The sequence below is a fragment of the Acinonyx jubatus genome, chromosome X, assembly GCF_027475565.1.
Source record: "Acinonyx jubatus isolate Ajub_Pintada_27869175 chromosome X, VMU_Ajub_asm_v1.0, whole genome shotgun sequence".
In the NCBI taxonomy this organism is placed as follows: Eukaryota; Metazoa; Chordata; class Mammalia; order Carnivora; family Felidae; genus Acinonyx; species Acinonyx jubatus.
Window position 1 is genome coordinate 86892288 of NC_069389.1, and position 27761 is coordinate 86920048.

Here is a 27761-nt window from a genome sequence, read left to right on the forward strand (position 1 = left end):
ACATCCAGGGACTTCAACAGACAAGTGATTTCTTACTTACTGGCATTGGCAGCTTCTCTAATTTCTTTCAGTATTTCAGCTTCCATGGCAGGGTTATTGCAGATATCGACCCAAGTTCCTTCCACTCCTTTCTGCTGTGCCAAAAGTGTCAACCTTTTCTGATTAGGAACCACAAAACTAATCACATACGACTGATCACTAAAAAATTAGAAAATAACACAAAATAGAAATTAAAACATTGAGAAAAATTGTAGTTATTGAATGGAACAGTATACATAATTCCAAATACATATTTCTCTTATGTGTTACAGCTTCATTAAGAAGTAATAAAACCCATAGTCCTGGCATAAAGACAGACATTTACCCAATGGAACAGAACAGAGAGCCCAGGAATAAATCCTTGCATATATGTTAAATGATCTTCAAGAAGGGTGCCATCACCACTCAGTGGGGAAATGACAGTCTCTTCAACAAACGATGTTGAGAGAATTGGATATCCATATGCAAAGGAATAAAGTTGGGCCCTTAGCCCATACCACACACAAAAATAAACTCAAAATGGATCAAGGACCTAAACACATAAGAGCTAAAATTATAAAACATCTAGAAGAAAGCACAGGGAAGAAGATTCATGACACTGGATTTGACAATGCTTTTTTAGATATGACACCAAATGCATAGGCAACAAAAAATTGATAAATGGGACTACAACAAAAATTTAAAATTTCTATGTTACCAAAGGACACAGTCAACAGTGTGAAAAGTCAATTTATGGAATTGGAGAAGATACTGGTGAGTCATATATCTGAGAAGAGGTTAATATCTAGAATATAGAAAGAACTCCTATAACTCAATAACAACAACAACCCCCCTGAAATAACCCAATTAAAAAGTGGGCAAAGACCTGAAACTATAAAACTCCTAAAGGAACACACAGGGGGTAAGCTCCCTTGACACCAGTCTCAACAATGTGTATTGTTGGTTTTGACACCAAAAACAAAGGCAACAAAAGCAAACATGAACAAGCGGGACTATATCAAACTAAAAAGCTCTGCACAGCAAAGGAAACCATCAACAAAATGAAAAGGCAACCTACAAAATGGGAGAAAATATTTGAAAACATGTATCTGATAAAGGGTTAATATCCAAAATATGTGAAGAAGTCCTACAACTCACAAGCAAAAAAAAAAAAAAAAATGGTCAGAGAAACCAAATAGACATTTTTCCAAAGACATAAAAATGGCCAACAGGCATACAAAAAGACACTCAACATCACTCATCATCAGGGAAATAAACGCAAATCAAATGAGTTATCACCTCACAACCGTGAGGTTGGCTATCATCAAAAAGACAAGAGATGACAAGTGTTGGTGAAGATGTGGAGAATAGGGACCCCATGTGCACTGCTGGTGGGAAGGTAAATTGGTGCAGCCACTGTGGAAAACAGTATGGACATTCCTCAGAAAATTAAAAAGAGAATTACTATACGATCCAGCAATCCAATTGCCTGGACAAAGAAATAAAAATCCAAAGGAAATGAAAACAAGATATTGAAGAGAGACGTGCATTCCCATGTTCACTGCAGCATTAGTCACAATAGGCAAGGTATGGAAACAACCTGTGCTCATCAGATGTGGGATATATATACGAGGAAATATCATTCAGTCATGGGAAAGAAGAAACTTCTGCCATTTGTGACGACATGGATGAACTCAGAGGGCATTATGCTAAGCGAGATAAACCAGACAGAGAAAGACAAATACTGCATGGTATCACTTATATGTGGAATCTTAAAAACAGGAAAAGAAGTCAAACTCCTGAAAACCAAGTAGAAAAGTGGTTTCCAGGGGTTAGGGGAAAGAGGGACAGGTTGATAAAAGGGTACGAACTCTCAGCTATAAGGTAAACAGGGCCTGAGGATCTAACGTAAAAACATGGTGACTACAGTGGAGAACACTGGATTGTATAACTGAAAGTGAGAGAAAAAATGTTTAATGAGCAAAGGACTTGACATTTCTCCAGAGGTGACAAATAAATGGCCATCAAGCGTATGAAAAGATGCTCCATGTCACTAATCAATAGCAGGGAGAGATCCCCTCGCACCTGTTATGATGACTATCAAAAAACTAAAAACAAGTGTTGGTGAGGAGGCGGGGAAACTAGAACACTTGCGCACTGCTGGTGAGAAGGTAAAGATGGTGCTGCTGCTCTGGAGACAGTACGGCGGGACCTCCAAACATAAAAATAGAGCTACCCTATGATCCAGCGATCCCACATCTGGGTATATACCCAAAAGAATGGGAAGTAGGATCTTGGAAGAGATATTTGTGTACCATGTTCATAGCAATATTATTCACAATAGTCAAGGGGTGGAAGCAACTGAAGTTGTCCATCAGTGGATGAATGGATACACAAAATATGGTCTATCTGCATAATGGAACATTATTCAGCCTTAAAAAGGAAGGAGATTCTGACACATGCTACAATATACAACCCTGAGGACATTATGCTAAGTGAAATAAGCCAGTCACAAAAAGACAAATACTGTACAATTCTATTTATATGAGGTATCCAGAGTAGTCAAATTCACAGAAACAGAAAGGAGAATGGTGGGGAGCCAGGGACCACAGCCAGGAAAAATGGGGAGTTGTTTAATGGACAGAGAGTTTCAGTTCTGCAAGAGAGAAAGCTCTAGAGATTGACTGCACAACAATGTGAATATACTTAACACTAGTCACCTATACACTTAGAAATGGTTAAGATGATAACCATTATATTTTGTGTTTTTTACAGTTACGTTTCTTAAAGGGTGTAATAAAGCCCATAGAAATAAACCATATTAACGTATAAAGAAAAGGATCTAACCTCTTAGGTTTTTGATTTAGAAAACTTTGACTAGGGGTGTTAACTTCTTAGGAAATTTACTTATGCTATGTCTCAGCTGTTAAGGATGTTGAATGAAGTAAGTGCTGTGGCATAGCTAAGTACTTAGCAAGACACAGAAGGTGTCCAATAATTAGTTAAAACGTCTCAATCATCTCAAACGATCTTCAAGCTGTTGAACTTTCAGAAATGCGTAACATTCCCCATTGCTGATGAAAATTTGATGTTTCCCTTATGATTATACGTAATCACAATTTTTTTTCCCAATCATCCTTTTTCTGGAAGTATAGGAGACACAAATGCAGCCTTTAAAATTACCTTTTGGCAAAAGCACAGATGTTGTCTATTAGTGGACAGTTCTTCAATGCAGCTTCAACTTTCCCAAGGGATACATATTCTCCTGCTTGTAACTTCACCAGATCTTTCTTCCGATCTAGAAGTCATGAAGAACGAATGGTAAGTTATCCGGTCCATTTTATTAAGATCCGCACAATTCCGATTTTCCCTCAATCTCATTGCCTTAATCTTTATTTACACAGATACCTCTTCTAAAATTCTGTTATAGAATAATGCTTGTTCATGCACATCCATTACAAGGAAAACACCTAGCTGAAGAAGTACTAGCTAAAATGCTCAGTATGTTATTATAATCTTAAATACTATGATAAAGTTAATGGAAGGGACAGGGTCTTACAGCATTAGATTTGAATGACAGCTCTGCCCATTACAAGCTACATGATCCTGGGCAGGTCAATTGACCCCACCAACCCTCAATTTTATCAGAGATACTGACACCTACCTCATATAAGCATATAGGACAATGTCTGGCATACAGAACATGTTTAATAAATGTTAATTCCCCATTTTCCTTATTTGACATTACCTTATTAAAATGACAGTGCTCTAAGAAAGAATGTGCTGGCACAGGATGGCACAGCTTGAATAATCATCAGTGGCCTTACAACTCCATATGAATTCTGACTTGCCTACCCATAGCCTGGGAACCCAATCTACATGCTGACAGAAACCCACCTTTGATTCCAGTGCAATTAAGGATCAAGAAAAAAAAAAAGTAGAGGGGATTGGTTCTAGATTAAATCATGTTTACCGGGGATTTCCCCAGTAGATCAAACTTCAGGATGAAGAACCAATTTTCCCAAGAAATCTTTAACTACATTCAGGTCAGGTACAGGTCCAGAGAGATTTAAATGGACCGCTAGAGATATGACTGAGGAAATTTTATTGCTTAAAAAGGACCTGAATGGGACTCTACAGAGTGGTCCTTCCCAGCTGGCTAGTCAAATTTTTATTTTAGCTTTTGCCTGATTAAAGGGAATAACAGAAGGGCTATTTTGGAGCTAAAAGTCTATTTCACTAGGCTTAGTGAGGGCAGTGCCAAACCAACTGACATTCTCAGAAGAACAGATCACTGTTGAGGATTTATGATTTTCTAAGGTTCCAGGATAGATGGAGCCATATGTATAGATAGCCACTAGGGAAAATAATGTGTCCACACTGCCTCTTGGATAGGAAGGAAAATGGTGAGAATATACTGACCTATAATCTGTAAACATCCATCAGGGTGAAATTCTCCAATATCTCCAGTGCAAAACCACCTTTGGCCATTTTCATCCACAGAGTAATCCTCTGCCGTTTTCTCTTCATTTTTAAAATACCCCATGGAGATATTCTGTCCACCAATTACAATTTCCCCTCTGGGGTTTGGCTTGTCATGAATTGTGTAGCCGCCTGGAAGCCATTAAATTAGTTATTGTTCTAAAACAAAATGTACTTGCATTCATTCTTAACACTCCTGTGTTAATATTTTTCTGCAGATCAAATTTTGTTACTCCTTGGGAGAACATTAGTTTCCATGTATTCACATTGACCTGAGGATAATGGGTAACTGTAATTTGGGGGGTACTGAGGAAGGCGCAATGATAATAAGCAACCACCACCCATCCCAAACCTTCCCAATGACAAAATTTCACACTTAGAACGCCACTGAAGCTTGGGGTTCATAGAGCTTTGTTAAGAAAAAATTACCCCCAAGAAGGGTAACGCTTGAAGCTGTTTTAAGTAAATTAGTAATATGCTGGTATCAATGCATTTCAGATTTTTTTCTAAGGAGGTTTTAATACAGGGGCGCCTGGGTGGCTCAGTTGGTTAAGCATCTGATTTTGGCTTAGGTCATGATCTCACAGTTTGTGAGTTTGAGCCCTGCATTGCGATCTCTGCTGTCAGCACTGAATCCGTTTTGGATCCCGTCTCCCTCTCTGCCCTTCCCTCTCTTGTGTTCTCTTTCTCTGTAAAATAAAAAAAAAATAATAAAACATTAAGGAGGTTTTAATACAAGAGAGCAGGTAGGGAGTGTCTACCAAAGGCAACACCATGAAGTGAGAGGGAAAGAGAAGCTATGGGAAATAGGCAGGAAACTATATTTTCTTAACTTTGGCCTATGGCCAGTCACGACTTTAGACTTTTTAAAAAATTTTTTAATTTACTTTTGAGTGAGAGACCGAGCATGAGCAGGGTAGGGGCACAGAGAGAGGGAGTCACAGAATCTGAAGCAGGCCCCAGGCTCCAAGCTGTCAGCAGAGAGCCCAGTGCAGGGCTTGAATCCACGAACTGCAAGATCATGACCTGAGCCAAAGTCAGATGCTTAACTGACTGAGCTACCCAGGCACCCCACCCAGTCACAACTTTAAAACACTGAAATGACTGACAAGAGCTCTAAAATATTTTACCACTACTCATTACCTATTTATTATTGAATAAAGCTTAATTTAAGGGAAAAATACAAAAATCTGAATTCATAAACTGAGATGTTGATTAGGTTTTATGTTTAGTTTTGTAATGTTTATTTATTTTTGAGAGTGCTAAAGGAGGAGAGGCAGAGAGAGAGGGAGACACAGAATCTGAAGCAGGCTCCAGGCTCTGAGCTGTCAGCACAGCACCCAACGCAGGGCTCGAACTCACGAACTGCAAGATCATGACCTGAGCAGAAGTCGGACGCTTAACTGGCTGAGCCACCCAGGCGCCCCTAGGTTTTAAGTTTTAAAAGGATTCAAGCAGAGTCCTTTCAGCTGTTAGCTGCTCTTAAAAATTTTAAACTATTCAATATTTAAATATGAAATCCATTGCATATAAAATATTAAGATCATTCCTATTATATAAAACAAAGTTTCCCTCATGGCAAGGAAAACTCCAGAGACATATGCAAAAATGGCCCCACTCCCCAAAACTGATGGATGCTGAAGTACAATAACAGAAACTCAGAAAATAAAAATTAGGGGCAAAATTCGCCTTACCAAGTTGTACGATATACCTGCTTTCTCTAATTTCACTGCCTAATAAATAACCCATCTAATGAAACAGTTGTGCTGCTGAGGCTCAACACACCCAGACACATATTGTCTATGATGTCTTCAGATTTTCATCCTAAAATCGGAACAGCATTGCCATGGGAGACAGAAGGAGGACTTAGTCCCAGGATGTAAAGATCTTGGGAATGCAACTGGATTTTAAATGTGGTTTTTAAAAAGAAGTAGTTGTAGGGCACCTGGGTGGCTAGTCAGTTAAGTGTCTGACTTCAGCTCAGGTTACGATCTCATAGTTTGTGGGTTCTAGCCCCACATCAGGCTGTCTGCTCTCAGCACAGAGCTCACTTTGGATCCTTTCCCCCACTCTCTGCCTCTCCCACGCTCACATTCTCTCTCTCTCTCAAAAGTAAAATAAACATTTAAAAATAAAATAAAATAAAGGGGCACCCGGGTAGCTCGGTCGGTTAAGCGTCCGACTTCGGCTCAGGTCATGATCTCACGGTCCGTGAGTTCGAGCCCCGCGTCAGGCTCTGTGCTGACCGCTCAGAGCCTGGAGCCTGTTTCAGATTCTGTGTCTCCCTCTCTCTCTGCCCCTCCCCTGTTCATGCTCTGTCTCTCTCTGTCTCAAAAATAAATAAATGTTAAAAAAAAATTTAAAAAAAAAGAAAAAGAAAAGAAAATAAGTAAAATAAAATAAAATAAAATAAAAAGAAATAGTCATTTGCTCTTTGAGCACTGACAATAATGCACATAGGCAGAAAGTCATAGGAGGAGAAACACTTAGGAACTCCAAGTTTATGTCAGATACAGCCGATTCATGGTCTTGGGTTTGAACAACCTAAGAGAATTGTCCTAGAAGGTAACTAACTGGTCCTTTAAATTTTCAGCCTATGGCTCCATTCAACAATGAATATTCCCTTTTAAGATCTTAAGTTTTTAAAAAAAATTTTTTTAAGTTTATTTATTTATTTTGAGAGACAGAGAGAGAGAGAGAGAGAGAGAGAGCGCGCGCGCACAAGTGGGGGAGGGGCAGAGACAGAGGGAGAGAGCATTCCAAGCAGGCTCCACACTGTCAGCACAGAGCCCCACGTGGGGCTCAAACTCATGAACCGTGAGATCATGACCTGACCTGAGATCAAGAGTTGGACACTTAACCAACTGAGCCACCCAGGCACCCCTAAATTCTTAAGCTTTTTAATTACTTTTCCTTTATCTGGCAAGGCCAGGCTGTTCATTATTTTGCAGTTAATGCAACACATTTAGTAGTTTTCAGTTTTACCAGGAAGACTGGTTTACTTCTGCCTCCAGCTGCTTTATAGAAAGGATTATCACCAATGTCTATAAAGTGCAGCCCTCCCTTTACAATTAAATATAAAGATAAAATCATACAAATGGCCTGAGAACTGAGTCTCATCTGTGAAAATGTTTGCGGGGGTCAAGAGCTAAGAGGTTGGAGCGTGGCATGTGTCATCAGTCAGTCCCTCAATCCCCTAAAAATCTGGGGTTTCATTTCCTGGCCCAAATGTCCTCGCTAGCAAAGTCAAGCTTCCAAAGATCGGATATACATCCTTCTCCAGACCTAGGGAATGCCCCACTAAGAATGTTCTTCCTCTTTACCATCAAGTATTCTCAAGTTCAGAATCATCATGCCTAAATTCCAGAGGTTTTTCTTTTCCTCTTGGGACCCTCTTTACTGAGGAAAAGAAAGCACCGGGAACCAGCAACAGCAAAGAGTCCCTTGCTATCACAGACGAGCTAACACTTTAAAGACTGGGTGTCTTGGGGCTCATGGTGGTTTTCAGCATATCTAGAACCAGTAGAGCTGGTCATAAAACTCTTACCTTCCTGCCAGTCTTTTAGCTTAATTTCACAGCAAATAAGAGGGGCTCCAACTCTGCCCGTAGTATAGTCAGTAACTAGGAGGAAAATGCAACAAATATATTAGCATACCACATTTCAGACTTGTGCCCACGGGAGACCAGGGATATTGGAGTTAGAACCAGAGTCTCACAGATGATAAAAGAGAGGCCACTGTGAGTACAGCGCAACGTGTGACCATGCTTCAGTATTTCAACTCTATTTCAACAGTGCAATCAGTACCAATGTTGTTACATCACTTTCGCTTCTCCCGGGCTCTATTTCAGATAATAAGTACAAAAATCTCTGTGAAAGGAGGAGAGCTGCCCCTACCATTATCTACCTAGGATTCCAGGAGGACAGATTTGGATTGGAATTCCTTTTCTGCCACTCACTGACTGACTGTGTAACTTGGACAAATTACTTAACCCCACTGGGCCTCCATCTCCCCATCTATTAAAGGGGGAGAGTAAGAAAACCTACTTCTTATAGAGATAGGCTGTAGGGATTCAATGAGATGATGCGTGGATGGTGCTTAACACTTCTTGGCACAAACTCAGTTTTCAATAAATGTTAACTGCTATTACCAAACAGGATGATGACGATATTCTCCTTTTGTAATTTGTAAGTACGGCTATCAATAATCAAGTATTTATAGATACCCTATAATGTACCTAGCATTATATTAAACACTGAAAGGAGGAAACACGTAAAAGATAAGGAGACTATGCCCTCAATGAGCTTACAAACAAACTACCTGGGACAAAATGCGCATGAAGCAACTCAGAGCACATTTAAATACTCAATTTCATGGTACTGGAAGTGCACACAACGGTACCTCAGGGACTTGAAAGATCAATGTGAAATGAAATCACTGGCAAAGACTTAATTGAAGAGTTGGGCATTAAAAGGTGGCTGTGTCCAGTTAGCAAAAAGGGCATTCCAAGACAAGGGAAGAGAAAGTACAGAGAGGTGAGAGCAAGAATGCGCGTAAGAGAAAGAGAGGAGAGCAGAGCCAGGGTGTGTGTGTGTGTGTGTGTGTGTGTGTGTGTGTGTGTGTGTGTGTGTAAAATAATGGAAAATAATGATGGATGGGGACAACGGCAACAGATTAAAGATGTCTGGAAGCTAGGTCCACCAGGGCTGAAGCAGTGTTTGAGGTGGAGATACCCAACAGAAATATACAGGATCAATCACAAGTGATACAATAGAGGCAGGAATGGCCGCCAAAAGGCTGTTACCTCAGAGGAGTGTGAGGCAATAAGAGGCCAGGTACGAAAGGTGGCATGCAGGGGAGGGAGCAGTCCAATGAACAAATGGGAAGATCCAATTGAAGTTAAAGTTTTAAAAAATAAACAATTAGAAGACTTCAAAGCTAATGCTGTGAATGGTTTTAAGGATGGTAATACCACAGTCACCAACCATCTGCCAGGTGGACAGAGGTCTGGGATGATGGCGTTGATTTTGGGCACATGAATATAAAGTGAAAGTGGGATGATCCAAAAAGTATTACCTACCCCAGTGTTTCCCAACCCAAGATGACTTCACCCCTCAGGGGGTATTTGGTAATGTTTTGATTTACGTTCCATTGCCACAGCTGGGAGGAGTGAGTTACTCCTGATACCTACCTGGCTGATAAACATCCTATAATGCACAAGAGAGCCCCACCAATAAAGAATTATCTGGTTTGAAATTTCCATAGTGCCAAAGTTGACACGGCTATCGGGTTTTGAAAAGAACAGAAAACAAACAAGAAGTCAGGGCAGGAATATACATTCAAGAGGGAGCATAAAAATGATACTTTCTTCCAAGAGTGCAGTTCTCCGAGGAAACAAGCATTTAGACAGAAGAGACTAAAGGACCAGGGTGACAGAATTTTGAGGACTGACAAGATGGCATAAATACAGACAAGGCTTAAACATAAAGGGCACACGTGATAGTTCAACCGGAAGTTTCTAGAACTAAACCTGTTCAGGATTACACTGAATCTGTTATTACTTAAGGGGTATAAACATTAGTGACAACAAACAGAATTATTTGCCATGTTACCAGTACTTACCTTCAGTAACTGTGCCGGCACCACATGATTCTGTCAGTCCGTAACCCTGACCCACAGGGCAGCAGAAGCAGACATTCATGAATCGGTGTGTCTGAGGAGACAGCGGGGCTCCACCAGACAGCATCATGCGGACATTCCCTCCCAGCAAAGCCTTCACCTTTTTAAACAGTAACCTTGAGAAAAGCACAAGGGGCAATAATTTGAATACATGCATACATTATGCTTGGTCACATCCTAATGTATAAGCTCTGGGAACTATTTCTTGACTTTGGTTGGACACCTACATTTCAGAACCATGGTGGTAATTAATGAGAGGTTCACAAAGCAACGACTAATAACACCTTGAAAAAAAAAATGCCAGAAAATGACAGATGGTAGCTATACTTGTGGCGAGCACAGCATAATGTACAGAGTGGTCAGATCACTATGTTGTCCACCTGAAACTAAGGGAACACTGTACGTCAGCTATACTTCCATTTTTAAAATGCCAGAAAGACTCTTAAAAATTAAAAAAAAAAAAAAGAGGCAGTGTTGGGAAACTGCTCTCACATACAGCAAATGAAAGAAAATGATGATGTCAAAGGAAACAAAAATTACAATTGTCTTTAGAACATTTAGTTATTGACCTTATCTCCCTTTTAATGAAAAATGTTTCCCTATCTCCACCCTCCAGCATAACATTTAAAATAGCTGTTATGCTCAGGGTGCTTGGATGGCTCGGTCGGTTGAGTGTCCAAGTTCTGCTCAGGTCATGATCTCATGGTTTGTGGGTTCGAGCCCCGCATTGGGCTCTGTGCTGACAGCTCGGAGCCTAGAGCCTGCTTTGGATTCTGTGTCTCTCTCGCTCTCTGACCCTCCCCCACTCGTGCTATGTCTCTCTCTCTCTCAAAAATAAAATAAACATTTAAAAAAATTAAAAATAAGGGGCACCTGGGTGGCTCAGTCAGTTAAGTGTCGGACTCTCAATTTTGGCTCAGGTCATGATCTCACAGTGTATGTGGGTTCAAGCCTCTCACTGGGCTGTGTGCTGAGAGCTCAGAGCCTGAAGCCTGCTGCGGATCCTGTCTCCCTCTCTATGCCCCTCCCCTGCTCTCTCTCTTTCTCTCTCTCTCTCTCTCTCAAAAACAAACACTAACCAAAATAGCTGTTATGTTCATATATTTATTACACTGTTTTATGAATACAATAAATCAGAAACCTTCCTGCAGATTAAAATCTTGAGTATCACCTTTTGTCAGAACTGACCCTTTGTAAACTCACACATTTTGATTCCAAAGTCTAATCTAGTTTTTCTTCATAAGACCAAATTCTGCAATAAAGTCTTAAACATTTACTCAATTATTAAAATCTGTTCAACTGCCAAGATCAGAGCTCAGAGTCCTCTGTCTATGTTTGCCATGGAAGCAATGAGGGTTAGAAGTGAATAAAAGGGAAATGCAACCTTATGATGATGGTGGTGATGCCCAAAGTAAATTAGCTTGCCATTTACTTCTTCATCTTCCAGATGTAAACACACGATATCTCCAGGCTCACACTACAGAGTCTATGAAATGTACTTACATATTGCAAAGTGGTGCATCGTATCCCTTTTTGATCTGTTCCAACTTGTAATCATACCCTATCTTGAACAGTGTTTTCTGAATATAATTCATCTCTTGGACTTTGCTCATAACATTCTTATAAATTCTGTCCATGATTTCCTAAAAGGCAAGCAAAATACTCAATAATCTGAAAAGAATTACACCAACACAGAGATGGTCTTTAGGTGAAGATACCTTGTTTCTGACCTCTTAGGTCAAAGTTTTTAGTATAATGGATATATTTACTTTATTATATAATTAATTTCACTGACTTTACTTGTTCACGATTTCAAAAAGACTAGGGACACGTATAGGGATTTTCTGGTTCTATACACTAAGTTTATCTAAAAATTTTAAAAAATGTCTGCTAGAGTGTAAATAATTCATTCACCTCCCACATAAGTATCATTTTTAATTCTTTTTTTCAAATATATTCACTTATTTTCCAATAGCACCGAAAAACACCCAACTATGTTGAATCTAATTCTGATGTTTTTCTCACTACTACCTTGTGACTCTTATAGCATGGCAGAGAGATTTACAGAGTTTCTTAAGAGTTGTCTTACAGAATTTTCTAGAGTTCCTTAAAATTCTTATGTCCCTGTAATTTAGGCATTTCTACTCCCTTTCAGTAGAAGCTAAGATTACAAAAACGAACAGGATTCTTGCTCATGGCTCCTTGGAAAATTCAAGGAGGACTAGGTTCGAGATACAGTGACTCCCAAGGTAATACACAAAACAACAAAGAACCCCGAAACAAACCAGCAAAAAAGCCCACACTATCACTAAATGATGTTTTCTTGAAATGAGTAAGCACAAATTAATAAGAATTATTGCATAAAGCACATCTATTTATAAACACCTAGTTTTAAATAGTTAAAGTGGCAATTAGTGGAAATTCAGTTGTGCTACCATGAATAGTTTTATGAATGGCTCTTTCAATATCATAACAGAGCCATTCACAAATAAGGACAGCAAAAACATCTCTTGCCTTATGCTATGGGAAAGTAGTCAGAAAGAAAAAGACAAATACTATATGGTCTCACTTCTATGTGGACTCTAAACCGGCCAACCTCAGCAACCGAGAGTAGACTGGTGGCTGCCAGAAGCTAGCGGGTGGGGCAAATAGGGAGATGTTGGTCCAAGGATACAAACTTACAGGCAGAAGATGAGCAAGTCCTGGGGATGTAATGTACAGCACAGCACAGGGAGTATAGTTAACAAGACTGTATTATATGCTCGAAAGTTGCTAAAAGAGTAGATCTTAAATGTTCTCATCACACACATACACATGGTAACTTTGTGAGACGATGAGTGCGTTAACATTATTAATGTTTTCACAATACATACATATGTCAAGTCACTGTACACTGTATACCTTAATTGACACGATGGTATGTGTCAATTATATCCCAATAAAGCTCATGGGGGTGGAGGGAGGCTGCAACAGCATTCAAGGATGGCACAATGTTGTCCTGTCCATTTCCACAGATGGAATCATTGTGTTAACTGACATATTTGTCTAGATCTGTGATTGAGAAATTCCAAAAGTTCCCTACAGGACTTTAATATCCTGTAACTATCCCACTTAAGAAAGTGAATAGGATGTCAGGTGGAGGAAAAAAGCCTACAGGAGTGAGACAGATGTGACAGAACTACCTCCACTGCTCTTTCCAGTAGATAAGAGTCATGGGCACTGGAAGGCCTCTATGAGTAAGGAACACAAATGATAGTCGTAACAAATTGGCAGGATTTATTATTAACACAAGTCACCCTTCACTTCAACCTAATGTTACATGATGTTCAACTGAGTCAGTGCTTACAAGAAGCAGTGATGTATTCTAAATTCTCAGCCTGTGAATACGTGACTGTACAATACTAAATCGATCTTTCATTCTGATCCAGGAAAGAAACAAACTCAGATAATAGAATCTATCGATTTTCAGTAAAAAAGATTTTTTTAAGGCCTATTTATACAGGAGGGGGAGGAGTTAAGGGAACCAACAAAGTTCAGTGAAACACCCATGGACCAGCAACATGAGAGTCTGTTTACTATCCTCAGGCCTAAAGAACCAAGAGGAGAGATGTATTATTGGAACCCGGTGAAGACTATAGCCACGGGCAAGACCTGGTTACAGCCAATGGGAAAGAGATTGTTCCATGGACGTGTGACAACTGCCCCAAATCGCAGCCCAACAGGGAAGGAGCAAAGGCAGTAAATATGCAGAACCCCTCCTCTCTCCCTGCCCTGTGATCTCTCCTGAGCGCCAGTAATTGGCTGAACCCAACAAAAGACAAGCAAGCCCTGGTGATTCATCCACAGAAGTTAGCCTTCCAAGGCACAAAGTAAAGAAGAATGGACCATGGGCAATTAGAAGATACACAGCATATCCACAAACTCCTGCTTATCCTTCAGGCTTAAATTCAGACATTGCTTCCTACAGTCCTTGGTCTTTTTCCTTCCCTATGTTCTCTGATAGGGTTTACTAGGGACTCCTGTACTTTGAGTAATAAACCCAAAATATTTCCCAAAACACCAAACACAATCACAATCCTAAACAGACAGGCATAGTAGTTAAGAAAAGTCTGGTATCAGACTGGTAGAGTTCGGGCTCTGTGACTTCGGGAAAACTTTTTTTTTCTTTATAAAACCAGAAAAATAGGATCCACCTAGGAGAGTCTTAGGGAGGATTAAGTGAGATAATCCATCTAAAGCCCTTAGGGACAGGTCCTGAAAACAGCAAGTACTGTAGTACCTATCATTAGCATCACTTTATTATGTTTTAATCAGAAGCTTCTTTCAGTTTCCAAACTTGCCGAATTCTTCAGCACCTCTAAATAAAAAGGCAAAGGCTACTCTGCCCTCTTTTAATTCTTTCGTTATTTAATAATTTTGTAATAAGAAGCTTAAAAAACAAAGTGGCTGAACACTTCATTATCTCATCTCCAATTTTCCATGTACAAAAATAATTCTGAGAGAGATACTGGGATGAGACTTAAAATCTGATCGCAATACAAGCAGTCACGGTATACAGTCCCGCTGGAGTTTCCAAGCCTAAAAGTGCTAGAACATATCTGATTATGCACATTTGAAACACTGTGTGAAATGTTTATCATTACAAGGCCAAAAACGCTGTAACATCTTATTTTGATGAAAGGCAGTATTTCACATAAGGATTTTAAACGTCTGGAACTAAGCTTTTTTCTTTGGAAAATCTCTCAAGTGCCAGTTTTCCTAGTCACGATTAGGGTCAGGAGGCTTGGATTTGAGACTCAGTTCCATAACTTTGGATATGCTGCTTCAGTTCTCTGGGATGACCTACGCTTCCTCATTTGTTTGAAATTTGTGATTAGGGGCGCCTACATGGCTCAGTCAGTTAAGCATCCAACTTAGGCCCAGATCATGATCTCTCAGTCCATGAGTTCAAGCCCTGCATCAGGGTCCACGCTGTCAGTGTGGGGCCTGCTTGCGATTCTCTCTCTCCCCCTTCTGCCCTTCCTCCGCTCATGTGCGCATCGCGTGTGCACACTCTGTCTCAAAATAAACTTTTATCAACGTTTTATTTTTATTTTTGGGACAGAGAGAGACAGAGCATGAACGGGGGAGGGGCAGAGAGAGAGGGAGACACAGAATCGGAAACAGGCTCCAGGCTCTGAGCCATCAGCCCAGAGCCTGACGCGGGGCTCGAACTCCCGGACCGCGAGATCGTGACCTGGCTGAAGCCGGACGCTTAACCGACTGCGCCACCCAGGCGCCCCTCAAAATAAACTTTTAAAAAGTCCAAAATAAAAATAAAATACAATTTGTGATTAAACAAAAATGAGATCTAGAATATCTTCTACCCTTGAAATATTATGGCCACTTCTCACGCTAGGTAATCTGAACCAGGTCATGTTCATCACTAATTTTCCAGGATCAGCAACACTAACAGGCATACATGTCAGAAGTTTGCCAATGCTGATCTCAGATTTAAATGAACACACTTGCCACGATCTCAATTGAGTGAAGTTGTTTAAAACTGTATGCAAAACCCTGAGAGCATTACCTTTTAAAAAGTCCAAGTGCAAGCAATAAAGGACATTTATATTCTGTACTCACCGGAACGGCCGCCATGAGTGTCGGCTTCAGCACAGTACAGTCTCCTTTGCTTCCCTTTTTAATTTTGCTGGACTACATGAAAGAAAAAGCAAATAGGATCAGGAGAGCCAGCCTCAGCAAAAAAAGTGTGATAATTCAAGTACTGACAGTGACAGAAATTTACACAATGGAATCTGATCTTCTATGGCCCCGTTGAGTTATTGGTTACAACTCTCATAACTTGCAAACGTCTAAAGTGGAAGTGGCTTTGGTGCTTTAGCCTGGAGATGATTTCTTCTAGTACATTTCGGCTTTCCTTAGAGGAGAAGCTCTGACTCATAATAAAGGAGAGTGGGATATTTGGGTAAAGTGCGCATTCTTGTCTCTCACGTATCAAGCACAGCACAGATCATCCATTAAAAAAGAGAGAGAGAATAGAAAACCTCAGCTAAGGTACAGTGAACACTAAAAGAAAATGGAAAATATTTTAACTTTCTTTGATTAGCCAAATGGCAAAGCCACCTCTTGAAGTCACTGCCGTTGATGAACATGATGGAAAAACACTAATTTGGTAACATTGTGGTTGACAGAATACTGAAGACCCTGCCAGTGACCATGTGGGGATATGCACATATATATCTAAGTATGTATATATTTCTCCTTTCTTTTGTTTTCTTTCATTGCTTACACACATAAATACTATTTGGGATTTCAAATATCAGAGCAACAGGTAGAAAAACTGATAAAGCAGCCCACTGAAAAAGGGAGATGAAAGGAAGAAAGAACCAGCTATAATGCAGTTCATTAGTCTGTAAGTTTAGATGTATGATGTGTCTATTAGTCACGCTGACACAGGCAGGAAGTAAACCAGCTCTTAAGGGACAGTGTGATATGCCAGGACCACCGGCTTCGTCATAGAGAACTTTCTGCCAATAGAACCAAATTGCTTTTATCCTACTTTTCTTTAAGATGGATAAAGGAAATAAAATAACTGCTTGTTGTTTCATGTATGTGCGAGTGTGTGCACATTTGCAAGTGGAAACCGACGCCCGCACGTGCATATGACACATGGGAGGGCAGCTCTGTAGAGAGAAAGATGGGCTCTCATGTCCTGCAAGTCCAAGGTGCCCTCCATGTAGTGCTGACCAGTTGTCGCTTTAAAGAGCTGTTCCAGGGTAGCACTAGCCACAAGGAGCCCTTCTTCACTTTCTTTATGACTCTATGTAATGGTATCAGTTCTCTTATGATCGCAATAATCTCAGGACAGCATCACGCTTATCTGTTGGCTTCAAATGTGGCACCTCTAATGTCCCACCTGTTTCTGATTTCCTATCTGCGGGAGATTCCTGGGTTTTTGATTCCTAGAAATATTGAGACTTTTTATTAGGAAGTTCGTGAAAAAGATAGGTGGGGCATTCACTCCAACTGCCCCCCCCCGCTTCCCTACACTGAGGCTATTATTTCCAGAAAGGCAGTGAAAGCTAGGGTTGCTAGTCCTTCACTTCTGAACTTCCCTAAGGTGGAGGGGAATCATACTCAAAGTTTACTGAAAGGTGTTTCACATTTTGAAACATTTCTAAATACAAGAAAAGCCCACTACAGTGCATCAAAAACATAATCGTTGTGGATTTTTTTTTCTTTTAACATTAGAGTTTTCTAAAACTTTTTTTTTTACAGTTCAAGCCCCAGTCTTATTCATAGATCAATTTTAACTTGACTACATCAAGTCTCGTTTATTACTTTACTTGATCACTTCTTTTCTCCATTACTGTTCTAGCAGATTTTAAATGTGAACTTTCAGCTGAGTAGTTCATACGGCAGCTCTCCATCTTACAAAGAGGTTGTGTTCCCTAAAGTACCAAGTAGGTAGTTGTCTAGAACACAGAACATTTTTCTCATGATAAAGCCGCTTCAAGAGGTGGTTGGATTATCCTGGGAAGTTGCAGGGAGGTGGTCATCATTCAGAAAGGACACAAGGACGTTATGGAGTTCCAGGAATGTTCTTTTTTATCTTGATCTAGATATGGATGGTTACAGGGGTCTATGTGTGTACATTAAATGCAATCAAGCAGTGTACTTAAGATTCATGTCCTTTAAGTTATACATCCAAAAACAATTTTTTTTAAAAGATGGCTGGAATCTCAAATCCAAAGACATCCATTTAACTTTTCTGCCTTAATATCACACAACCTACCTAACCTCTCCCTAAAACCAAGTCATTCCTATTTATACTCAGAAACTCTTTTTTGCCTCAACCTCTGGTTGACATTTTTCTATAGCAACAGGTCCAAAGAAGAAATTAAACAACTGTGGACAGTAGGTATTAGCTGTGTAATTTCAAATGCACGTAAAATACGTGAGTTAGCTCTAGCCATTGTTGGGCTTCCTACTGTGAACAAAGGAGAAGGGAGAACCCAGTTGGACTCCAGGCGCAAAGCTGAGGGCTGCCTTTGGATATGCAATAGAACTTTCCATGATGATGGAAAGGTCTGGTACCTGTGCTGTCCAAAGTGGTACCCACTTGTGACACTTAGCTGCTGAGAACTTGAAATGTGGCTGGAGGGGAGGGGGACAAAACATAAGAGACTCTTAAATACAGAGAACAAACTGAGGGTTGCTCGAGGGGTTGTGGGTGGGGAGATGGGCTAAATGGGTAAGGGGCATTAAGGACGATACTCATTGGGATGAGCCTTGGTTGTTATACATAGGGGATGAATCACTGGAATGTACTCCTGAAATCATTATTGCACTATATGCTAACTAACTTGGATGTAAATTTAAAAATTAAAAAAAATTAGAAAACAAAAAGAAATGTGGCTGGAGCAACTGAGAAATGAGATTTTTCTCATATCATTGGAATTATCTCTACTTCAGTGTGCTGCTGTGGACAGCACAGTGTTAGAGAAAACTGAGAGCAAAACTGGGCCACGATCCTACCACCACATCTCCTCCCAGAAAACCTATCCCTGTTTATGGGTAATGTATCCAAAAGACTCGGTGCATTTATCTTCTCCACCCAAGCTATCCAGAGTCAAAATCTCATAAAACAAAATGAAAGTAACTGTAAGCTTCAAAATCATGTAAGAAGATGTAGATGAAGCAACACTAACAAATCCATAACTCTTTTTTACAGCTACATATTTGCCCACAGGGGCTATTTTTGAAGTCGAGGAGAAAGCTGCCAGTGAACTGAAGTGTCTCACATTCGCAGTAATACGTTCTCATCCAAACAGCGCAACTTAATAGGATGGCGCGGAAAGAGTAAAAGGCTTGTCACCTGGTCAGAGAGTGTAAGTGGAGAAGAATAGCCAATCCTACAGCCGTAGGTAAAGCAGGATATCTCTGCTGTCAGTTCTAGCACATGAGCCAAAGGCAAGTAGCCAATGTAAGTGTCCTTTGGTCTAAAATGAAATAAGAGAAACATGTCAGCCATCAGGAATAAGGCATGGTTAAGTAGAAACATCAATAGCCTTCTCGTTTCTACACAGATGTTGTTTAGACGATGTCGGACAGGAGCTCTCATCGCAAAGAAGAACATGGAATGAGTCTCTCTTACCCCAGCCCAGGAATCCTCTCACACTGGCCTGTCATTCCAGCTATCAAATTGCTATGGTGCATCATCACTCCCTTGGGCCGGCCGGTAGAACCACTGGTATACATGACAATAGCCATGTCCGAAGGAGTTGGTCTGTTCGGAGGAACGCTCGCTAAAAGAATGAAAAAGCACTGCATTTTCTTCAGTTTAGAAGTTCAATTGCTTACACAAAGATTAAGAGTTTTTAGGTATTTTTTGCATAATGATGAACCATGTAAAACAAATGCTCTCTACTGACAACTGACACAAAAAAAATGGTGATTGAATTTCTGGTTACCTGCAGTGAGAGTCTTGAACGCCACTGTGGCCCTTTTTCTGGGTGTTGAGCCCAATCCCGGTCTACCCCTGCCTGGCCGAGGTGCTCCACACACAGCAGTGCTGTGGAAAGCTAGCCAGGACTTTGGAGAATCAGGGAGATAGACTATCGTGTGCAAGCCCTTCAGGCCTCAGTTTGCTCACCTTTAAAATGAGATGGCTGGGCCTGATTATGGTTCTCAACCACTGGGGGGGCATGAGAATTACCTGCAGAACTTAAACAAAATACAGTCTCTGTCTCTGGCCCCCACCTCTGAGCATTCCGGGTCTGGGATGGATCAAAGGCTCCACAGGTGACACTCATACACACCCCTGATTGAAAGCCACTGGACTTGGTATTTTTCTCACTTTTTATAAAAATAATTTCATTTAATAATAACTGAACCATGGACACTGAATTAGATAACCATTATACATTTAACAGATTATTTTAAGATTACGTTCCAAGCAGCACATATAATCCAAAGAACACCAAACCAAAATGATATTTTCTACTGTTTTTAGTGTTGCTTCTTGAAATCTGTATAGGAAATCAGTTTTTCAAAGTACTGAAAGTGTGCCTAGATAAAAATAACACCAAGAGGTCCTTTCTCTCTTCTCTCTCTCTGTGACTCACTCGCTCACTCACTCCTGTAGTTACAACCCATGTTATGTGTCTGGCTTCGGGACTCTTTTGGGTCTTCCAGATTTAGTGCTTATTGCCCTATCTGGATTGGACCATACTTTGATTCTGTCTAATCAAAATGAGACAGGAATTTTATGATACTGAGAGAGATCGTGTGGAGAGGTTTATAAACACTTCATTCCCTATCAATGGTAATATCTAAATAGTATCTAAATTTCACTTCTCCTAGCCCTCTGTCTGAATTTAGGAATATTATTGTTGTTGTTATCGTAATTTATTGTATTTTCGAAAGAGAGAGAGTGTGTTTGCATGAGTTGGGGTGAGGGGAAAAAGGAGAGAGAGAGAACCTTAAGCAGGCTCCATGCTCAGCGTGGAGCCTGACACAGGGCTCGATCCCACAACCATGGGATCATGACCTGAGCCAAAATCAAGAGTCGATGTTCAAGTGACTGAGCCACCCAGGTGTCCCTGAAGGTACAAATGTTGCATCATCTTAAAGGTCCTGAGCTCCAGTGCTATCTTTGCTTTTCCTGAATGACTGGGGGAGGAAAATAGAGAGGTCTTCCTAACAGATTATATTCAGCCATCTTGAGCAGGGGTCGGCAGACTCCTTTTCAGAAAGGACCAGACGGTAAATATTTTAGGCTCTAAGGGCCATACAGCCTCTGCCAAAGGTACCCAGCCATAGACACTTGTTAAATAGTTGTCATGGTATTCTAGTCCAACTTTATTTACAGAAACAGACAGCAGGCTGTAATTTGCCAACCAATGCACTAGAGTCGTGTTTCTCAAACTATGTGTTGTGAGGACCTTTTCCCCTCTAATGATTTATGGATGGATGCTTTTGTAAAATACAATAAAAAGGGATTATTGGAAAAATGAAATGAACATAACACACAAACTTAAAATTTTTGCATTAGGGGTGCCTGGGGGGCTCAGTCCGTTGAGTGTCTGACTCTTCATTTCAGCTCAGGTCATCATCTAGCGTTTTGTTGAGTTCAAGGCCCACGTCGGGCTCTGCGCTGAGGGTGGAGCCTACTTGGATTCTCACTCTCTCCCATCCTCTCTGCCCCTGACCCACATGCACACACTCTCTCTCACACACAAAGTAAATAAACATTCAATCATATATGGTCTTGATAAAAATTTTAAAACTTTTTTTTTAAATCCAAGAAGTGTACAGTTTCCACTTGCATTACTTTCTTTCCTGACCTACTGACAACAAACCTTAAACAGATGAATAAATTTGTTTTACCGGCTTTACTTACCGTTTTCTGGCTTGGATCCCAACTCTTCTACTGATTGCATGCTGTGAATCTCAAATCCTTCAGGGTATTCTGCTTTATTGACAGTCTTATTGTCCACATAAATTATATGTTTGACACAGTTGATATCTAACAGTGCAGTCTGTTGAACAGAAACAAGATCCAGCTATTAAATATGGGCCCACGGTAAACTCAGTTATTGGACATTTTCATGACCTGTCAGATAACACCATATTAATTAAGAGAAATGTTTTTATTTACCTTAAGTTTACTTTCCAGAAGTTCAACGCTAGTGATCAGGTAGGTGGCCTCGGATTCATTTAAGCCATGAACTACAGCTTCTTTGCCAAGCGTGGCATATAAAGTCACAACTACATAATAAAAAAAAAAATACAAATGTGAACTAATTAAACAGTTAGGAGCTACATTATTTAAGTCAGCCTTTTGTGATAGGAACATTCATGGATGCACATGTCTTATAATGTAATTTCATTTCACAGTCTCTGCCAGTATCTTTCAACACTGCCTCAAACTTCGAGGTAGCCCCAACTTTTCCCTATAAATTCACAGGATTCTAACATCCTAAACCTGAAGAAACCCAGAAATACTGGAAGTGCCACAACTGTTCAAAAATTAGGCAATCATGATTCTTGAGGTGAGTAAGTTTCTGGCTGAACTGCTAATTCTGGTCAGAGCTAGCCTACCTAGGACTACCCTGTGACATGCAGGTTCACTGGTCATGGCACCAAACAGTGGGTAAGTCCTTGAGAATCTTCAGACTGAGGATCTCAAGTCTGAATCATGTTCTCACTCCTCCTAGGGAGTTTTTTAAGTGGGCCCAACGTCCACGCTGATTAGTGACCTCTAAGCCTTAACTGGGTGGCCAAGGAGATCTAGTCTTTAGGAGCTACCAGAGAAAGGAAACATGAGCTGAAACCAGGACCAGTTAGAATCAAAGGACATCTGCTAAACCTAGATCCGATTGGAAATTCAGCCCTAGGCTCATAACCAAAACAGCAACGTGGGTAAGAAGAGCCACTTTTCACAAGGTATTGTTTATTGAAGTTGGGTGATGGGTACATAGGGGATCATTTCATATTCATTTTTGTTTGCCTGAAATTCAAACTCCTGATTCCTACACTACACCTGTAATGTTCTACCTCATTCAGTAAATAACTTAGTGCCTAGCACACGACAGGCACTATTCTGGACTTAGAATTTTTTTAAACCATTTCATGTACCATTGCAAAAACAAATGTTTGTGAAGCAGGAAGACACCCAACTTTACTTTCTGGCCAACATATCTAATGTGCTCATTTCACACGTAAAACAGAATGAGTCAAATGAGATGCCCTGGACATGAAGCAACAAATTAGAATTATCCTAAGCAATGGTATTTTTGTTTTTAATCATTATTTTGTGTGTCACTTCCTAAAAAACACCCCCAGGTCCCAAATATTTCAGGTACAATTCACTTCCAATTGAAAAGCAAAATCCTAAATTCTATCCATTCAGCTGCCAACTAATTCCCATGCTAGCTCTTAGAAATTAATAGGCATTATCAGATATCTTTTAACTACATTACGTACTGCTTTATGGATACAATGGATGCAGAAAAATTGCTAAAGAACACCTACCTTGAAAACAAGGTTGCAGGACAATTTCACATGTTACTAAAACCCTTTCTGTCCCCCTTCAAAAACACAAGGCACTTACGAGGGAAGTTGTACTTAAAGCAGGTCTGTGCCGCAATCATCCATTCGGCCCTGGTCTCACAGAAAATGGCAATAGTGTTCTTTGGTTTTAGTCCCAATGCAGTGAGTCCACTACCAAAATTATTCACTCTGCGGTTCACTTCGAGATAGCTCATCCACTTATAAGTCCCAAGAATTAACTGTTGAGAGATATTCTCTGAATATTAGTACATTCAAGCAAGCAATTAAAATACCATTCAAAGTGTAGCGCTCTAAAATTGCCTTTAAGTGAATATACAGAAGCCATGAGCACCTTCTGAGAATTTGTTATGCAGCATATTTAAATGGAATGGCAGCATATTTAACATGCATTTGATTTATGATAAAGTAAAAACATACCTTCCCCTTAAAACAAATTAAAAAGCACAGAAATGCTATACCTTCTTAAAAACCTTTCCATTTGGCTGCATTTCATTTTCTTCACTTAGGATCTCTCTGGTCCCAAGGCTGTCCTTCTTCCCAAACTTGGACACAGCATGATCAAATAACTTATCCAGAGTGTCTGCTCCAGGGATGTCTATGACAGCTAGCGAGTCGAAGTGCGTGACAGAGCGATATGGACTTCCAGGTTTGTCTGAAGTGGGCTTAGCTTTTATTCTCTTTGCCATAGCGTTTTTCTTCTTCGCATTGGTAAGAAAATACCATGGAATAAATATAAGGGTACTGTATATTGTTATTAACAAGTGGACAGGCAGCAAAATAATGGTGAGCACGTTTAGCCTAAGTTTCATAGTGGCAAGGCTTCTACAATGGTGTTTATTTCTTGTTATTCTTTGGCTGCAGAAAGCCTTATTTTGCTGAAGAAGGCAATAATGGAAGCAGCAGTAAGAGGAGTATAGCCAAGGCAGTTCAATTTTAATGATACAGATAAAAGTTAGTAATCTTTGGAAGCCGACAATAAAGTACACCTGTAGGTGAAGACAATGAACCAGGCAGAGAGCAGGAAAAAAAAACAAAACAAAACAAAAGAGTATTAACAAGTTGATAGCAACATTGATTTAAATACTCAGGTCTTCAGTAGTTTATATAATTGATTTGATACAACAAGTTGAAATAACTGGTCTGAAAGACTGGCATTTTCCATTTTAATCATTATTACCATAAACTTCTCAATTTATTTATTTTTTTGGTTTTTAGGTATATTCTGCCCATCACTCTGCAAGTCACTTGAGTGACACTACTTTAATGCGTACACGAATGCACGGATGTGATATTTCAGCTTGGCTAAACTTCGGGAATGCCAATGATGAGGTTTCTCTTAAGTATGCCCATGTGAACCAGGTAGTTTTAAACAGGAATGGGTTTTGTAGCCCAAAGGGGAGAAATCCACCAGTTTAAGGCTTACTTCTCAATGCTCAACCCACAGATACTATTCTGAGTTCCTCATCAAGGTAAACTTCTGCGGTAATGCTATGCATTATCTCCAGTCCCCCAAAGTGGAACAATACAATCATAAAGTCATTTCCTAAGTGTCCGTTTTGTGCTCAAAATTGCACCCATGGCCTGGGAGGAGGAGGAGTCAGAAAGAGGTCCGAAGTAGTGTAAGATAAGTCCCAGCCTTCGCTCATTACCAGTTACCGCTAATGAGGTCATCTGCACACAAGACAGAGCCAGTGTTTTTCAAACGTTTTGGAGGGAGAGGGGCGGCGAAACAAACCACTCCTTTGAATAAAAACTCCTGCCAACGTCCCACACATGCAAGCAAAGTGGAACTGCTCTGGCTGAACCCAGGGGTGAAGTGTGCCGAGTCCCACCCCGGACTTCCTGGAAGCGTGCTCCCAAAGTGCCCACCGAAGCATTTCCAGTGAAAAGCCTGCTGGAAACACCTAAGTGCTGTGGCATGCGGTACAAACAATGCGACAGACATCGTGAGGAAGTGCAAAACGGCCAGCAGTAACTAAGGGGAGCTCTGTGAAGAGCAGACTTTTAAAGTGGACCTGATGTTGGGGATCTGGAAAATTAAGGAGAAAGAATGGAGAGCATTCCGGGCAGGGAAACCACATGGCAAGATGCAGGGGTAGGAGTGAAAGAGCTTTGGGAGAATGGGAGTGCCCATAAGGACACTAGACTGACTGGGGCATAGAGCGAGTACATGTTGGCTAAATAGGCTACGGGTAGTGCAGGATCTGACAAATCAGACCAAGTAATTTTGATCTGATTGAATCAGACAGAAAACTGGGGGCCTCTGCAGGTCAGAAAGAGAGTGCCAATTGGAAAGGAATGGCAGAACCGGCCTCAGAGATGATTATAACTCACAGGGAGCTTGCCTTCAGCTGAGAAAGCTATTTTGGTGAGTGGAAGAGTATTTCAGCGATAACAATTAAAATAATAGTTCGCTTTGGGACACCTGGGTGGCTCAGTCGGTTAAGCATCTGACTTTGGCTCAGGTCACGTTCTCACAGCTTGTGGGTTTGAGCCCGTGTCGGGCTCTGTGCTGATAGCTCAGAGCCTGGAGCCTGATTCGGATTCTGTGTCTACCTCTCTCTCTGCCCCTCCCTCGCTCATGCTCTTTCTATCTCTGTCAAAAATAAATAAACATTAAAAAAATTTTAAATAATAGTTCACTTTGAGAAGACAAATTGAATGAAGCCCGTCCTTCTGCAACTCTGGTGGAACCTGTTGAACCCAGGACAGTTGTTTGTTTTAACACCAATTACCATGAAGTGGTTACCTAAATCCTGCCTCCACTTTAGTTCATGCCCTGCAACCTAGTGGGGCAAGATGAGCAAGAAACTACAGGAACCAAGACCTGGGTTTCAGTCCCTATCTCTGTCACTAAGTGGCTGTGGAAGCTTGAGCCAAACAAGCTATCTGAGCTTAAAATCAAACTAGATCGGTAGCCCTTAACTTCTTAGAGGTGATGGACCCTTTTGAGAATCCAACTGCGACCTATAAACCCAAGATATGCAAAAGGGTCTATGTGATTTTAGGGGGTTTGTGAGTTCCCTAAAATCCATCCATAAACCCCAAAGGGTGACACCAACTCTGAACTAAGAACTGCTGGCTTCTATGATTTCCTGGGGTCCTTCCGACTTTAAATTTTGGGATTTACCCTACCTAGAAATTGCTGCCTTGGTCTGACAAGTTGGGTCATTCATCTCTTCAAAACTAGGTATGTCAAGTGTCCATCATGGTGTCTGGTCCTCAATGTGCAAGATCCCCTCTAACAATCCTCCATCATTCATTTCACGATGACTCAAATCCACAATAATCTTTCCTTTTTCTAACTTCCTACATCACTTGAAATGTCTACCACTCATTTCAATCCTTGATTATAGTACGGATATTCTAAACATCTAAGCCCCTAAGTCCACAGCAAGGACCAGTAGTTCTCAACCTGATCAAACCCAACACCTTTTTCTTAGAACAAATATTCTGTAATACTCACTTATCAATCTTGAAAGGTAGTCATAGATGATAACCCACTTACATACATAATTTTAAAAAATAATTCCTTACTGGTAATAGAAAGGAGTACCAAAAGGAAATTAATTCAAGACACAACAATACTTACTTCGATACATAAATTGTCAGAGACAGTACCAGAAGTCCCCCCAAAAAAGTCTCTGAATTGATATTATGCCCTAATGAGTACCACCTGACCTTCAATTGAGACATTGTCAGACTTGGGGCTGAAGATATATGGACAGCTTTTGAAGGGTTTATAATCTAATTGTATTAGTTGCATTATACATTTTTATTAATCTTTTACACATATTTGCCTTAAGGCTCAGAAGTAGGGCAATGTCTTTTGCTTAATCCTCGTAATACAGAGACACATTGGTGTAAACACACACACACAACACAACACATACACAGCAGACAAGCCTCAAAGAACATTCAGGTGAGGAGAGCTCTGAGACATCAGTTAGTTCAGGTGTTTTCAAATTCTTTCTGGTGGTGATGAGGGGGGCCTGGGTCATCCACTGGAATAAAATCTTATATGAACATGAAAATACAAAGGTAGGTAGGTAGGTAGGTAGATAGATAGATAGATAGATAGATAGATAGATAGATAGATAGATAAAAGGAAAACGCAGAGCTGCTTTGGGAGGGGAGGACTGACAGCCCCTGACAGGACTCCTTGGAACCCCCGGTTCAGCTGAATGTTTGAACCACTGGCGTTTTCAGTGAATGAGTGACAGCTGAGGCCCGTCCCCCGGTCAGTTGCTCATTCAAGCCAGCCTCTGCCCAGCATCGCCTGTCATCTGAAAATCTTTCCTTGCCAAAGGTTTTCCAGGGTTACATTCAGGTCTATTGATAAATTGATTTCAAGAAAAGAAGAAAACACCTACTCTGTGTAAGTTTTGAGCCCTTAGTACAAAGATGAGTAAAGCACACATACCTCAATCATTTACATGCATTACATATGTGTTCATATGTATGGTAGGGGGCAGGGAGATCAGTTCACAAATACATAGAAAATG

At 40.5% G+C, this 27761-nt stretch overlaps 1 protein-coding gene across 8 annotated transcripts in view; it reads right to left on the bottom strand.

Moving 5' to 3' along the window:
• Positions 1-27761, bottom strand: part of ACSL4 (acyl-CoA synthetase long chain family member 4) — an 86765-nt gene that overhangs the window by 17773 nt on the left and 41231 nt on the right. For 3 of the 8 annotated variants that reach the window (XM_053201538.1, XM_027054956.2, XM_027054955.2), the window contains 13 exons: positions 23715-23954; positions 23297-23474; positions 21842-21951; positions 21584-21722; positions 19337-19487; positions 19058-19181; positions 15802-15873; positions 11683-11822; positions 10123-10295; positions 8048-8122; positions 4441-4632; positions 3202-3316; positions 41-198 (listed from right to left, as the gene is read on the bottom strand). In XM_053201538.1, coding sequence (XP_053057513.1) covers positions 41-198; positions 3202-3316; positions 4441-4632; positions 8048-8122; positions 10123-10295; positions 11683-11822; positions 15802-15873; positions 19058-19181; positions 19337-19487; positions 21584-21722; positions 21842-21951; positions 23297-23474; positions 23715-23942 — 1855 coding nt within the window. In that variant the 5' untranslated portion in view covers positions 23943-23954. Of the gene's footprint in view, positions 1-40; positions 199-3201; positions 3317-4440; positions 4633-8047; positions 8123-10122; positions 10296-11682; positions 11823-15801; positions 15874-19057; positions 19182-19336; positions 19488-21583; positions 21723-21841; positions 21952-23296; positions 23475-23714; positions 24243-27761 lie in introns of all 8 variants that reach the window. The other 5 variants (XM_053201536.1, XM_027054953.2, XM_053201537.1 and 2 more) reach the window with 2 other exon arrangements.